Source organism: Neurospora crassa, linkage group V, assembly GCF_000182925.2.
Source record: "Neurospora crassa OR74A linkage group V, whole genome shotgun sequence".
Classification (NCBI taxonomy): domain Eukaryota; kingdom Fungi; phylum Ascomycota; class Sordariomycetes; order Sordariales; family Sordariaceae; genus Neurospora; species Neurospora crassa.
In genome coordinates, this window is record NC_026505.1 from 5,090,731 (window position 1) to 5,105,705 (window position 14,975).

General features: G+C 50.6%; 3 protein-coding genes across 3 annotated transcripts; 2 read left to right on the top strand and 1 right to left on the bottom strand.

Annotated features, from left to right (window-relative positions):
* Positions 1-57: 57 nt before the first annotated feature.
* NCU04175 (hypothetical protein) lies at positions 58-1,967 on the top strand. Its single transcript, XM_956042.3, has 2 exons — positions 58-859; positions 1,036-1,967. The coding sequence occupies exons 1-2, from the start codon at positions 751-753 to the stop codon at positions 1,278-1,280; spliced, it is 354 nt and encodes a 117-aa protein (XP_961135.1). The 5' UTR covers positions 58-750; the 3' UTR covers positions 1,281-1,967.
* A 63-nt stretch (positions 1,968-2,030) lies between these two features.
* On the bottom strand, positions 2,031-5,139 carry NCU04176 (RNA polymerase II Elongator subunit). The gene is made up of 2 exons (XM_956043.2): positions 4,900-5,139; positions 2,031-4,841 (listed from the first exon to the last, which is right to left on the bottom strand). The coding sequence occupies exons 1-2, from the start codon at positions 5,029-5,031 to the stop codon at positions 2,223-2,225; spliced, it is 2,751 nt and encodes a 916-aa protein (XP_961136.1). The 5' UTR covers positions 5,032-5,139; the 3' UTR covers positions 2,031-2,222.
* A 238-nt stretch (positions 5,140-5,377) lies between these two features.
* On the top strand, positions 5,378-6,225 carry NCU04177 (hypothetical protein). The gene is made up of 3 exons (XM_956044.2): positions 5,378-5,514; positions 5,582-5,746; positions 5,809-6,225. Exons 1-3 carry the CDS (start codon positions 5,468-5,470, stop codon positions 5,924-5,926), a joined length of 330 nt encoding a protein of 109 aa, XP_961137.2. The 5' UTR covers positions 5,378-5,467; the 3' UTR covers positions 5,927-6,225.
* Positions 6,226-14,975: the final 8,750 nt, after the last annotated feature.

Sequence of the window (14,975 nt, forward strand, 5' to 3'; positions counted from 1 at the left end):
ACGCAGTACTGTAACGTAGGCCGCTGGGGGGGTTCTTGTCGTTGTCGTCGTTAGGTCGCTCTGGGCTCTTCGATTGAGCCCAGGGCAGTTCAGTTCCGGGGTTCCGGGCAGACACCTCACTGAATGTTGCTTTCATGCGACTGCACAATTGGCACAAAGCAGTGGCACTGAAAGATTGGTTGGGGTGCTCTGGGCCTTGCAGGCGGTGACAGAAAGTTCCCCGGTTCCGCCCGTCGGCGCCCTATTGTTGTCACGCAGGGAGCGCAGGGCAGTGGTTCGCGACTCCCCAGCCGTGCGGCGGCCAGTGGGTGAATAGTTGCGACTGAAACAAAACGGCGGATTTTAGGAATCCAATCCGTCTCTCGACGGCAACATCCGATTCGAGAACCCTTTTTGCAGTGAACAAACTATTTCGACGGGATTCCTCCTGACCTTGCCGCTTCCTTCATTCCCTTTTTTTTTCTCTGCGCGATATCATTCGTCTTCGTTTCTCTCGGGTTTCTTCGTTGACCTTGACCGGCTTTAATCATCAACTCTGGACTTTTTGTAACTCGTCTGTTACCGCCTTTCCCATCGCATCGCGTGTTGCCCGTCGCAAACTCAAATCGTATCGAATTACTCGGCATCGAACGATCGCAAACCCGCAACGGTTCCTTCTCTCAATTCGCGCCTTTCCCGAGTAAACATACACACACACACACACACACATACACCAAGACATCAGTTACCGGAAACAGACTCCCGCCCATCATGTCTTCCTACCTCGACGCCTTCAGCAAGTGGTTCAAGCTCAAGATTTACCAGCTTGAGGTTACCATGAGCGTGTACATCTTTACGCCTATTGAGAAGTTCATATTTTGTATGTTTACCTCTTTTGCCTTCCTTCCCTGGCCCTCTTTGGTCTGGTCCCCTTTGGTCTCGTCCTCTTTGGTCTCGTCCTCTTCACATCCACATCCACCATTATGCTCCCCATCCATCCCCATCTCTTCTACCATTCAAAGCCAATGACTAACAACCGTACTCCAAACAAAACAGACTCTGTCCTCTTCCTCCTCGTCTCTCTCACCTTCATCGCCACCTTCCTCTACCTTCCGCATCACGTGCAATTCATCGCCCGCCGCGCCTGGTTCTACATGCACGGCGACGCCCAGGACTCGCTTCTCGACGTCGTCCACAACGCCGTCACCGTTACCAAGAGCGCATTGCTAGGATCGGAGAAGACTGTCGAAGCATTGGGCAGAGCGGCGGATGCTACGATGGGCATTGTTAGGGAACTCTAAATATCCATTGGACGAGAAAAAATAAGTGGAACAGTCAGGCCTGCCGGTTGAGGGGCTGTTGCGCTCTGGGGCGGCGAGAGCTGTGTTGTGTCTGAGTGGGGCGTTGAGTGGCAGCGGTGTCGGTAATGGCAGGTGGGAGGGGAGTTGTCACGACGAGAACTTAGGGCAATCGAGTTGGCTACATCCTTTTTTCTCTGATAATGGGGAAGTAGAGGGACGCGGTACGCGAGCGAGTACCGCTCAACAAATTGGGTTGGCAGACTGGGGAACAACATCAACACCATGTCTTCGTACAACTCTCGACAACTCAACAGCCGATGGGTTTGGCAGGTTGTCCGTATCTCAGAACCGGACCCTCCGGTATTCGCGATACAGACACGACAAATGCTATTGGGGATGGGCTTCTCTCGGTCGACGCTCCATGTCCAAAGGCCTCGGTGGTGTATGCTGTTTTAATGTTGCTGGAATGAGTTCGGGACCTTGACGTCGGATGGAGCCAAGGGGTGTCAGTTGGGTTATTTGGCGTTTGGGGTTGGGAAAAGAAATATCATACGTAATGAAGCTAGCTGGTCAAGGTTGGGAGACCGTAAACGATAGATGAACACTACATAATATTCTTGCATACAAGTACACGACAGGACCGTCCCGGCTGAGGTAGTCTGATAATAGCAGTACATGATCAACAAGTATTTATGAACAGGTGATCTGTGATGGGTGTCATAGCGGCAGATTGGTTTGGTTACTAGCAACCTTGTCAACATCTCTTCAACATCCGGTGTCAGTCAGCAGCCAGTGTTGTGTGGGAGATTTTATGTAAGCAGGCACAGTTTGAGTATTTAATCATTCCTTACACTCACCCATCCTTTGCTTTTTCGAACCCATGAACCACTTTATGATACCAATGAAATTTTGGTCTACCCTTCCATTTCGCGCGCCCAAACCTTACAAAGAAAACTCGTATATCCTCAAAGACCCATCCTCGCCAGCAATAGCCAGCTCCCTCGCCTGCTTCCCACTCGTGTCGTCCTCACCCTCACCACCCTTCCTCACCTTCGGCCTCCATGCAAGTTGCATCACCGCCTTGGGCAACCACAACTGCTCTCCCACCTTATACGTCTCTGCCACGCTCACTTCTGAGCCATCCCCGCTGACCTTGATCGCCACCACCGATAGCTTGCCGCTCTCTGTTCCCACGGCCAGCAGGTACGTGTTGCTCACGCTTCCGTCTTCTTCCGATGAAGCAAGAGGCTCAGAAGCGAAATCCAGCGCCGTAACGGGTTGGTCTTCCGTCAGAGACAAGCCCAAAGTAAACGCCTCTTCCTCCTTCTTCTCCTTCACATTTTCTTCCCCTTCTCCAACTTGTTGTTGTTGTTGTTGTCGAGAAGGTTTCCTAACCCAGACCTTGACCGCTTTATCCCTACCGGCCGTCGCGAACACGTCGACAGAGGAGGATGGCGGCGAGCTCTTGGGCGCCCACGCCGCATCCAGAATCATACGGCTATGACCCTTGGGGTTCAACTGCAGGAGCGTGTATCCTGCGCTGGATTGGGGATCGCGCTGGAAGACGGCCCATTGTCGATCTTTGCCTACAGACAGCAGGTACGTGTTGTCGGAAGAAAAGCGCAGGCGGTGAATGGTGGAGGTGTGCGCCTTGAGCGGAGGACGGAGTTCGGTCCACTTGTCGGTTTCGAAGAGGCGGATGACGGCGTGGTTGAGGGAGGCGGCGCGGCAGGCTGAGGCGATGAGGTGGGTTTCTTTTTCTTTTTCTTGTTGGTCAGATGAAGATGAAGAAGGATGAGAGACGGCAAGACAGGAGATCTCGTAGCCGTGTCCATACAACTTCTCTACCTCAGGCCAGAGCGTGTGTCGACTGAGACTTTCTTCGAAAGGAGGGTGGTCGATTTCCAACGCGGATTTGCGCACCATACTCGCTGGGTCGAGCATGTTCTCCCGGTCTTGCATCGTGACGTCACCACCGCGTCCGCCGTCGGGATTACCGCCGGCAGCAGCTGAGGCGTCGGCGTCGTCGTCGATCACGTCGATGGCCTTGTTGGAGAGGCCGAGCACGGGGATGTTGGCGGCGTCGGCGGGGAGGGAGTCGAAATCGGAGGAGGAAAGAGCCGAAGAGGTGCCTGTCAGCCGGTCGAGCATGCGGGCGACGGCTTTGGGCTCGGTGAAGACGCGCATGAGCTTCTCGTCGGCGCCGGAGACAAAAGAGGTCGAGGACAGGGAGTCGATGCAGTTGAGGTCATAGCCGTGGATTTGGGGGCGGGCCATCTCGTGCCAGGTACGCTTGCTGGGGTAGGTGGTTAAGGAAGGGTTGGTGGCCCATTCGGCGTGCAGGCGGGTGGTTTGGTCGGAGCTAGTGGAAAGGAGGTAGACGCCGTTGCGGGACCACGAAATGCCCGTCACGGCTCGGGTGTGCCCGGATACGGCAAAGTTCTGCTTCCAGGCTTGGTCATTGCTGTCCCAGTCCCAGCGACGCCAGCTGCCGGTGCGCCCGAGGGTGATGACGGTGGTGCCGGAGGGCGACCACATGCCGGTCCAGAAGCCACCGATACTGCCGGTTGCCGTCGTGGCGCCCTTTTCACGACTGACCTCGCCGAGACGGGCGACGGTGATCCAGATGCCGGACTCCGGATCGGACTCCCAGATGGAGAGCGAGTTGTCTGCTGAAGCGGAGAGGAGCTGGAGGGTACCCTCGCCGCTGTCGGAGGTGGTGGAAGTAGGAGAGCGGCACCAGCGCGCGGTGTAGATCCAGTCTTCGTGACCAAGGAGCAGAGCCTCGAACATGATGCAGTACTTGTTGGTAGCGGGGTCAGCTCCCTCGACTTTGATCTTGTGGATCTTGTTTGCTGGGCCAGGAGTCAAAGCAGCGGCAGCAGCCGAAGCATCTGAGGCGGCCGAGGTCGGCATGGACAGGGCACTGCCTTGGTGAATACGCCATATCCTGATGTACTTGTCCTGGCTGGCTGAGGCGAGAAGAATGTCGCTCTCGGCTTCGGATTTCGGTTTTTCGCGGATAAAATCAAGAGATCGGATCCAGTTCTCGTGGCCTGGGAGGGTGGCTTGAGGGGTGAATTCGAGCTGGGTGTCGTCTACTGTCGAGGCAGTGAAGACCTGGATGATGTTTGTGGTTCCGGCAACAGCCAAAAGGAGAGAAGTTCCCTCGTCGTTTAGGGGGCTCAAGGCAAGGGCCAATGGGAAGTACTTCTTCGCAGTCTTGATGGTTTGAAGAAGGGTGGTTTGGCCGGATGAGACATCCACAGACCAGACCTTGACGGTAGAGTCTGCCGCGCCCGAAACAAAGATCCGACGCTTAGTGCTGCCAACGGGAATCTTGAGAGCTGCGAGGTAGTTGATAGGGGCCGTGTGCTCCTGTAGGGTCTGGACACATGTTGCGGCACCGGTCTCGCTGTCGAGGGCCCAGACCCGAAGGCTTTGGTCGTCGCCTCCGCTTACTAGGTATGTTGACTTTTCATCTTGCAACCTAGGAAGAAACTTGACGGCCCGTACATGAGCTGTATGGCCGCTCAGAATCTGGGAAATACCAACAGTGTCCTGGGAGAGAAATTAGCAAGGAATTTCAGTTGAGCGAAAAGTCATGTTGCGGTCATACCGAAGGGTTCCAGAGGCAGACGTTGATGTCCGCGCCAAATGCCACCAGGCCATTCTCTGCCCAGTCAGCGGCAGCGGCGTACCTGTTTGCGCCGGCCGAAAGATAGCGAGGGTCAATCGCTGTTTCCGTCATGATATTTTTCTCTTTGATTTTGACCCCTATTTTCAGATCACACTCACTAGTAAACAGTCAGTGAGTGATGGGAAGTCGTGAATTGTAGTTAAAGAAGAGAAGTCGCTGTCGGAGGGGTCGTTATGATTGGCTGCAGTGCCCCAGCTTGGAGTTTTTTAGGCCCTTGCTTGGGCCTGAATTAGGTGACTCCACTGCAGTCAACGACTGCACGACTCAACATAGCAGCTGCTTTCCCAGTTTATGCATTTAGTTTCCAAAAAAAGGGCAGTTGTAGCAATTGCCCAATCAAAGCCTATATAACTAGCTGTCAGCTCGGCCCAAATATCCCTTTCTTGGACACGAACTACACAATTTAACCTGAATTTCGTCAACTTCATCCGTACAATACCATAGACGTTTGTTTTGTATCACACTTCGATTTTGGACACATATCACTATGTCGGACCAAAAGGATCAAATGATCGACATTACGGTCGATTTCTCGTGAGTTTCTTCCTGACTTCGATGAGCTTGACCCGCCTCACTAACACGTTCATTATCTTTCGTCCAGTGGCGGCCTCGAAATTCTCTTCTCCAACCAGAAACATCATGCTCTCTCAGTACCAGCTCAGGACGCCCAAGGCAAGCCAGCAAACGTCGGCTTCCTCATCAACTATCTCTGCCAGACGCTCATGACCGACCCACGCGCTGATCTGTTTGTGCTCGGTGGTGAACTGTGAGTCATGTTTTGTCTCGGTGTTCTGGCAAAGCACTTACTAACAGACCTAAACCAAATAGCCGCCCAGGTATCTTGTGTCTGATCAATGACTGTGACTGGGAGCTGGAAGAGGAAGATGCCTACGTGCTTCAGCCAGGAGACAATATTCTCTTTATCTCTACGCTTCACGGTGGTTAGTGCACCAAGTGATGACGGTTGGGGGTTTTGATGGACAGCGGAGCGATGATATATGCAGTTGCCACCCGTCCCCTTTGTTTCATACATGATAATGACTGACCGTTATCAAAAGGTCAGTCTCTACACAGCGATGAGTAGGTAGTACTCTAATATTTGAGAAATATGGCTTAGTTGTGTTCCTGGACCTGACGTGACGTTAAACATGAACACGGCGAGTGCATGCTGTCCGCGACACAGCACAACCCTCCGGCCTGATCGGCTCACAGCGTCATCCCACCACACCCATATTTCATCCGAACTGCACCTTCCCAATCCTTATGTTCAGAGCACAGAATCTGCAGGGACGGTCGTCACTCGACATGCCCATATAAGTGACCTTTCCTGTACCGCTTACCGTCGGGGGCCGGGAGGGGTCCAGCAGTAACGTCCACCTCAGGAGGTAGTTGGTATAGCGGTCAGTCCATCGCCGGCTATCAGAGAGAGCGTGGTTTCGACCCCGGACGGTGTGCTACTGGATTGCTTCACCCAAACCGACACACATCTTTTTTGTTTTTTTGAATCTTTTTGCTGCTGCGATTTCCATCCAGCCTGTGTGGCGTTCGCTGGTTGTCATCGCCCAGATGCAACATGCATGATCTTTGGCAGCGACGGCTTTCGCGTTCGCAATCTGTGGAGTTTCTGGCATATGAAATCAAGTATCAGCGAAAATCTGCAACGCTCTGAATATGCACATTCGACATCAATCTATGCAAAAGTCATTGAATGCAAAACACTGCTACTCATGACCGGGAAAGTCACATCGTCGACCTTCGGAAGCAACAGCAGGTTGAATGCTTGAAACCATGATAACTTCTTCAGTATACCCAAAGAAGTTGATCTTGCTAGCTCAGGTGCTTCTAATTGGCAGTTAAGTCGAACAATCCCGATGCATTCTTACCAGACGACAACCATTCACATACTGTCCTTTTCGTCACTCCTCCGTTTGAGTTATTGCGGCGGTTACTGTTGACTTCTTCAAGGTTTCGTCCAGATCAACAGACACCACCTTTCGCGTCACTCACCGGTTACGTTAGCCTCATTTTACCGGCCGAATCGGCCCCCAATTTGACCCCCAACTCAGGTCATCAGCGTCGGACCAGGCTGAGTCGAGAAGGATTCGAATGAAATATTGATCAGCACCAAGACCCCACGATATCTTCATGCCCAACCCAAAAACGGACCGACAGCGCATCAATAGTGTAGTAGTCAGACCGACGTTGCGATGGTCTTTTCAAAATGCTGGAGGGAACTGGACTTAAGCTCATTAAACATCAACAAAGGTACCGTCCTTCAACACGGAGTACATACGTCTCCCTAACTCATTACGGAAGAGAAGATCAACGGTCTTCATTTCCCCTTCAAAAAAATCAGCCAGCCCATTCCGTTGTGACTCTTTCCAATTGTATCTGGGCTAACATTCCCTCGGAGCATTTCCTCCTCGGAGGTGTAGAAGCAATATTACGAAGGTTAACCAGAAACGTTTGAGCGAGAGCATCCATCGGCTATGATGACCGACACCCATGTTGTCAACAACAATAACGTCGTCGTCGGGCAATCTTTGGGTTTCATTCCGCTGCCGATCGTCATAGTCGATGGGGTTCCAGAACGGGACGGACCGCTTCAGCACACTTCGTTTCTTCCTCTTTCCAGACCATTTGTCTGATTTAGGATTTGCAATTATACTAACGTGACATTCCAGCCTCTGTCTTATTTTTCAGACTGGAATACGGGATTTTGAAGCATCTGCATGCTTAGTTCTGGGTGATGTGGGATGGACAGTCGTTGAGTGTCGACGCCCGTTAGTTTGTGTGTTGAAAGTCTATCACGTTCTCACGTTAGGCAACGGGTTCTTCAGGCATGGTCGAGTTGACGATTGATACTCTTCGCTCAATGCTAACTCCAATGACATTATCACATTTCCCGACAGTGGCAGACTAGCAGCCACCCCCTTCACGAGTACTCGAGCCATTGACACTACGCATTTCACACGGCCAACTCACCTCACACAACCTCACGGATACTTTCAACTCCATGTTCACAGAGAGGGCATCAAGTGATGACCCCATCCCCTTAGAATTCAGACTTTGAGCCTCCTGAATCTCACAAACAAAACCCCGTGATCTATCACCTGCCAGACTCGCTCAGCAACAAACATATGCCGACCTGACACAATACCGAAAAGTTGTTTGCATGTTTGCTACCCAAGTCCACGGATACTAACACCCACTCCTGACTTCAACTCCAAAACCTAAATCCCTCCCCCCTCTCACAGCCCCCTAACACCCCCATCAGACCCCTATCCAGGCCCCCCACACGCACATCACATATCACCTACCTAGTTGAGTTGCTCTCCTAAATAAGCCCCCCTGTTCACCACGTCCTATCAAAGAGAGAAGATCAGCTGGTTCAGGCCGTCTATCGAGATCTTATGCACCTAGATCACAGATCACCCGATATCCCGGGGGAAGCCGGGGATGTACCGGGGGAGACTTGCCGAGTCGGGTAGGGTAGACCGTGTTTATTGATGCCTACCGGTATGTCAGCCGCGGTCCGGGTTAGCCGACCGAACGGACCGGCTGAGGAGAGATGGTGTTTGCTCGACCCTGAGAGTCAAATCCTCGTTAGTGAGTTAGCGATTACTATGTAGGTAGCTAGACTAGTAGATGGGTTAAACTACACAGTGACTAGACTAGCTAGCTGAGCCCCAATTCAGCTCATGCACGGGATGTGTATCATGTATCCCCTCCATCCCCCCTCATCTCATAGATAAATGATAGATCGACTATCTATCTCGGCATCATGATCCGCGCATATCAGATGCATGCCTGACTTTACGATTTTCGCCCCGTATTGTGTTTCCAGGATCCTGCCAGGCACCACCCAAGCAGATGGTTATCACTTTTTTCCTTCGCTGATACACTAGATAGGTCAAGGTAGCTACTGCATTGCAATGCTTTTTATACGAGAACTACTACTGGATACACGACATATTACCTGCATATGTCAACACAGCCATATGTACATGTGTATGCGTGAAACTTGTGCGTGAAACTACAGCACAGCGCAGCACAGTACCAATGTACATCATCACCAAGCCAGCATAGTGCCTGAACTTGTGATATCTAGATATAAGTAAGAAAATAGGTAAAGATAATAGTTTAAAAAGACTTAAAAAGCTAGGGATGGACGGCACTTGATCCCCATCCAAACGAGGGAAAGCGGGGGCCGGCAAGTGACATCCGGAACAGCGGGCGGCGTCGTCGAGTCAAATCGGGTCATCGGACGGGGGAAAGTACCTCCATGTTTGTATACGAGCGGAGAACCGGATGGAATAGAAGTAACTGGCTGAATGAGACAGTTAGAAAATCCGTTTGGAGGCAAAAGGATTTGGGAAACACTGGCTTGTCTGGGCAGGAGGGGAGGAGGTGGAGGAGGAGGAGGGAACGAAGAGGGGAAAGGTCAAGTTTGGTATCAAAGATGTTTGCTTTTCGCTTCGTTTGTTCGCTCGCTCACTCGCTCGTTCGCTCGTTTGGTCGTTCGCCGTTGCATGTGTCTGACTGACATGAATGGCAGATAGTCAGCCTTGTTCCAAAACACTTTCCACAGTGCTGTTAAGCAGATATGGGAGAAGTGACTGAGTAATAGTAAGCACGGTGCTTGCAAATGCATTTGTATCAGAAAGAAAAAATATGTTAGGTGTGTGCGCGTGCTCGCATTTCCAATATTCCACTGCCACTTTTCAACTATCACTTACATATTGATTGATAATGAATCTCAAACCAGACCTAGTTGAATGCTGGAAATGGACGAATGAATGAGATGTTGTTTGTCGTTCGCACACCTTTGTGTGGGTTTCCCCGTTTTCAGCTCGCCCATATCTTCCCCGTCTTGGCAATGCTCCAACTTTAACCTACTTCGCAGCACATTTTAGCCAAACGTACGTAATTTTTACACAGTAAACTATTTTCATTGTGTTTAAACAGACAAAAGGAGGGGTGGAAATGACGTGAGACATCAAACTAGTGAAATAACCTTGCATCTATCTTGTGCGCATGTAACGCGGGCAGGTAGGTAGGTAGGATGTTTGTAAAAAGGCCTGTCCCTGCCTGCATATACATGTACATACCGCGTACATATGTCGATTTGACAAGCTGAGAAAAGCAAAGAGACTTTACCACCTACATGGAACTAGGTAAGAAAGACATTATCCACCTACATGGGAGTAAAGGTAAGGTACCCTACCTGCCCATCGCACCAACCATCAGGAACTGTAAAGCCAAGCAAAAATCCTAAAAACGGGAACCTGGAAAAAGAAACAAGTTCCCCTTTCTTATCATTCGAGTCCAAGGGTTTCCCTGGTTCCAAGATACCAAGCTCAATCAGTCAGTTCACTGTGGTTGAGTCTTTGGGCCAGGACCCTGAAAATCGATTTTGGCTAGATTTTGTGAAGGGACTCTACCCATGATTCAAAACTCCAGGTTTTCTCTGGACGATTGAATGGATAATCGAGGCGATGGCGATATGTAGGGAATCCCCCTTTTGCCTCAGTCGCACCACTTTCGATGTCTTGACACACTTCATCACTCCTGTTTTTCCTCATAAAGTGATTTGATGAGTTCATATTTTGACATGTCTCACCTGCTCACGTTACCACATGGAACTAGACGAGAAGTATCTACACTAATAGTAGCCCTGGTGCCGAGAACCTGGAATAGCGAAATCCAAAGCCCCCCAATCCCTACGCCCGCTTGTCGTCGCCTCATCTTGCTTGTTTCTCTTCGCTTTTTCTTACCCACATTGCCCCCAAACTTAGACACACACACACACACACACGTGGGGAATATGTTGTGCTTGGGCGGGAGTGGAGAGTCAGGAGAGTCCGAAGGACCGCAGATGGAATTCGGAGTTTATTTTTCCTGTATCTATCTAGGGGTATCGGAATATCTGAAGCTGAAACACTGCGCGCTGATTCCGCTGTATGTTACCGATGTAAGTCTTATGCAATCAGGGGTCCTTTCTTCTTAGTCTCTCTAGAGGTGGATATGTCTCTGGCGTCAGTGATGTCCGCTTCAATTGCTAATTCGAGCCGCACAGGAAACTCACCCACGTTCGTCCTGTTACATGTACCTGTTCTCAGTCAAGTTCTCCTCGTAGCCCGTGAATCCCATAGTCTCCCGAGGCGTTGCCACAGCAGCTGGACTGGGGAAACAGGCCAAAAGAAACTACTGATTCGTGCTGGATCCGACTTTCCTATGCCGGATGTCCTGTCATTCATCACCAATGTCACGCATCAGTATCACGCCTCCTGGGCCAAGCGGAAATTGACGCAAAAGGCAAATTGGCCCCAAGCAGTCAAAGTCCATCCAACTACAGCCCTCCTAGGACAGAGAAATTGGGTCGTGGGCGAGCCTACGAGACGCCAGTCTGCGTGTACACTAGTGGCTTCAGGGGTTCCCGATATTACTTAGCCAGTTGTCGTGATCCAAATACCTGGTTAAGTGTGTTCGCTGTCCCCGTCCTATTCTTACCTCTAATTGTCTTTTGTTGCTTCTTTTTGTCTTGTCTTCCACATCAAATGGTCACTAGGTACTTGGCTTTCGGTCACCTACTGGAAGAGAGTGATTCCGGAGGCATTCAGCGGGACTAGGGTTTGGGAAGGGTTGTCGCCAAGCCGAGCGGAGCGAGCGCAGAGTGGATGGTCGGATAAAATAAGATCAACAGCGGCACGGGACGGAGACGGACGGGTGTCGCCACTGGGCGATACGAGTTAGATTAAGCTTGTGTTGTAGTGGGAATGGGAATTTGTGTTTGGATTGGGTGTTGTCTGATGTGCTACGCTACGCAGTAGATCTGATGGAGATGGGAAATGAAACGGAGAGGGAAAAAGAAAAAAAAAAAAGAAGAAAAAAAAAACAGTGTGGACAAGCCCGCTAATGTTGAGCGGAAGTGGAGAAACAGAAGGATAGAAAATCGTGTTTCAACGATAGAGCCTCATTCGAAGGTTTTTTTTTTTCGACATCCCTGACAGGTACAGATCGGCCATTTTGCGCTTGTTGGGTTTGGTTTCTCTCGTGAAACTTTGGTGATGGGTTGGAGATGAAGAACTTGGATAGAGGATGATCGCGAAAGGAGCATGGAAGGGGCGGTGAGTCTGTCTCTCCCAAGCTCTTCTTCATGTCAGTCACTGATTACTTCTTCTTTTGATGATTCCTTAGGTACCTTTGCTTTCATCGTCCACCCCAAGAGCGCCCCAGCGATTAATAAACCTGCAACTATCCGTCGAGGAGACTGACTGCGCGCATCAACTGGAGTCTTGGCCTCCAAATGATCACACAGATCTTCTCCCCCTTCACATATTATCTCGATAGATCGATGCGACTTCCGGATGCCAGACCCCTTTTTGAGGTAAACATCAAGCAGTGGCTGGTCAGCCGCGCGCCAGTCGTTCAATTGAGGCGTCAGGTCGCAAGAAGGGGTCTGGTCCCGCAACCGACGAGTAACGAATCCATGTTAGGAAAAGGTCTCCTTGTGGCTCTCTATCCGAGCCAGTCGATTTGAAAGGCTGGAAACCGAAATTGAGGAGGCAAAATATGTAAACCCTCTCCAGTGTCTATATTGCTACTGGGTGATAAAACTTTCCGTCACTGCCGTAGAGGAAATGGCGAGTGACAAGATTAGTATTAACACGACGGGAGAATGGCCGACAAAGTCGGCACCGGCCCAGGCCAAGCTTTTCAGCTACGTAGGTAGGCTAGAGTTTTGTTATGGCGGCTACGGCGGCGAGATTGGACAAAAAATTACACACACAGGAACATAGGTAGGTTATCGATCCGGCCAACGAGCCCTCAAAGGTCGGGTGAGGCTGGTAGGAAGGCCATTGGCGTCGAGATGTAGGTACGGAGCGGCTCAGCCCCAACCGATGCATCGAAAGCGGCGACGTCCCATATACGATGCCGTGTCTTTTTTTTGAGATGGACGCCCGCGAGTTTTTTTTTTTTTTTTTTTTTTTTTTTTTTTTTTTTTGCGTTCGTCTTTCGACATCGTTTGGGAGCTCTCGAAGACCTTGTAACGAGCTGTCGTGTCCACCTTGCCGTCCGTGTACAACAGCGCACCGCACTACCGTGCAAGTAATGTGATATCTCATGTAAGCGAGCACCAAGCCGAATCCATCTCTATAGACGCTTCTCTTCCCAAAACAGGACAATAGAGACGGGTGCGTACAGATGGATAACTTGACGTGGGGACGATGGGGTGATGGAGGCTGAAAGGCGCAGTTGTATACAACAGTACCTACCCGTACCTCCTTTCTCACCCCCCACATAAGGTAGCTTGCCAGATTTGTGATCAAGCCTCATGAATGGGGGAAAATGTTTGGGTGACAGCCCTTTTGCGGGCGTGGGTGTAAACTGCTGTCGATGATGCCATAACCAAGTCGCTACCATTCACGATTTTCGTTGCTGCCATTTTTGCATGGCATCGATGGCTTGATAAACTGATTAAGTGAATCTTCCTTTTTGGTCAGATGTCTGATGATTTGTTGGATTCGCTCAGCTTGCTGGTATTCCTTCCACTAATAATCCTTGCGAGGATCCAAACACAGAGTTGCAGTTTGTACAGCTGTCGTGGATGCGGGATCCCCGTCACAATTGGATCTTGCAGATATCTGCTCAGCCAAGATCCGACGGCCTCGTCATGGCGACCTGCCGACGTATGATTCGGGATGATATGTTGATATATTTGGCAGTCAAGTTAGTCTCAAAGTCGCTTGTCGTAGAGCGATTGTGTTTCCTTCCGATGGTTGGTTGCGATACGAAAGGCTTTGAAGGTCGCACACTAGGCGCCGTGAAGGAGAGTGCCTCAACCCCTTCCTCGCTCTCGATTTTGGCACCACTCCAGGTCTCTTCCAGTTCGTCACCATTCCGCCCCGCATCGACGTCATTAGATTTCTCGGGCTAGTTGGTTCCTGCACCAAAGGAGCTGGAGGTTGATTGTGAGAACTGAGGGCAACATGCACTCCGTACGTAATGCCATGCCATGCCCAGCTTTTAATAACACCATTGGGTGCTGCCATTGATTCTATCCACACTTCCCACACCGTCTGCCAGTAAAATTGCCGAATATGGGCACGCATTTCCAGCTCCGCGATCATGGAGCGGCCCTCTCCCGTCGTCCCTTGTCCCATCCCGTGTGCCCTTGGAGGGAAATCCATGCACAAATGGAAGCTGCTTGTCAATACGTACATAGTAGTGTACAATGATCTGCTGCACTTTTACTTAGCGTTGAAGCTAGCATGGCTTAGCCCGCTGTTACCTTTATGCGAGTTGATGTAATGGAGCTAGGAGCGTACATGTTGAGTCCTACCCAAACGGCCATCTTTCTCGCGGGCGAGGCGTACGCACACGGACAAATCAGGGGAGTGGAAAGTTGATAGATATTTTAGGAAGCTGGAAAAATAATGATAGAAACAGACATTTTTTGGCGAATGTGAGGTTTTAGGGATACTGTAGCATTGGTTTTTGCATGCATCCGGAACGGAGAGTCTGATTACTCCCTTCTCATAATGTTAAGCCGACCGATCAGTCGACATTTCACACGAATTGTTGCAATGACCCTTCGCCAACATCCGGGTTGCCGGGAGAGGAGTGGAAATCTTAGCACGGAAATGACAACTGATGTAGTGTTTGCGGCAAGAGGTAGATCGGGTTCGATCTCCAGATCAGGAGGATGGCCCTCCCCATCGACGATTTCCGATCCGGGTGACTGATGTGATTCGCTACAGAAGCGATCCCATCCTAAGTTCATCTGTCAAATGTGAACATTATGTTGATTGAATATTGTGGCATGACTGACAACTATCATGAACTTGGGCAATCCATGGTGATGTTTGATGGTTTGGGGGCTCTTCTTGAAGCGCCATGGTGTGAATCACTGTTGTGAAAGGAAAGCTTGGCTAGCCGCACAAAATCAATCCATCATGTTGTTGACTGTAATGACCCGTTGAACTAATGGG

Coding starts and splice junctions, on each gene's coding strand:
- NCU04175 (XM_956042.3), top strand. CDS start 751: ATGTCTTCCTACCTCGACGCCTTCAGCAAGTGGTTCAAGCTCAAGATT. Junction 860..1,035: donor TATTGAGAAGTTCATATTTT/GTATGTTTACCT, acceptor CAAACAAAACAG/ACTCTGTCCTCTTCCTCCTC.
- NCU04176 (XM_956043.2), bottom strand. CDS start 5,031: ATGACGGAAACAGCGATTGACCCTCGCTATCTTTCGGCCGGCGCAAAC. Junction 4,842..4,899: donor TCTGCCTCTGGAACCCTTCG/GTATGACCGCAA, acceptor TTTCTCTCCCAG/GACACTGTTGGTATTTCCCA.
- NCU04177 (XM_956044.2), top strand. CDS start 5,468: ATGTCGGACCAAAAGGATCAAATGATCGACATTACGGTCGATTTCTC. Junction 5,515..5,581: donor GACATTACGGTCGATTTCTC/GTGAGTTTCTTC, acceptor TCTTTCGTCCAG/TGGCGGCCTCGAAATTCTCT. Junction 5,747..5,808: donor TTTGTGCTCGGTGGTGAACT/GTGAGTCATGTT, acceptor TAAACCAAATAG/CCGCCCAGGTATCTTGTGTC.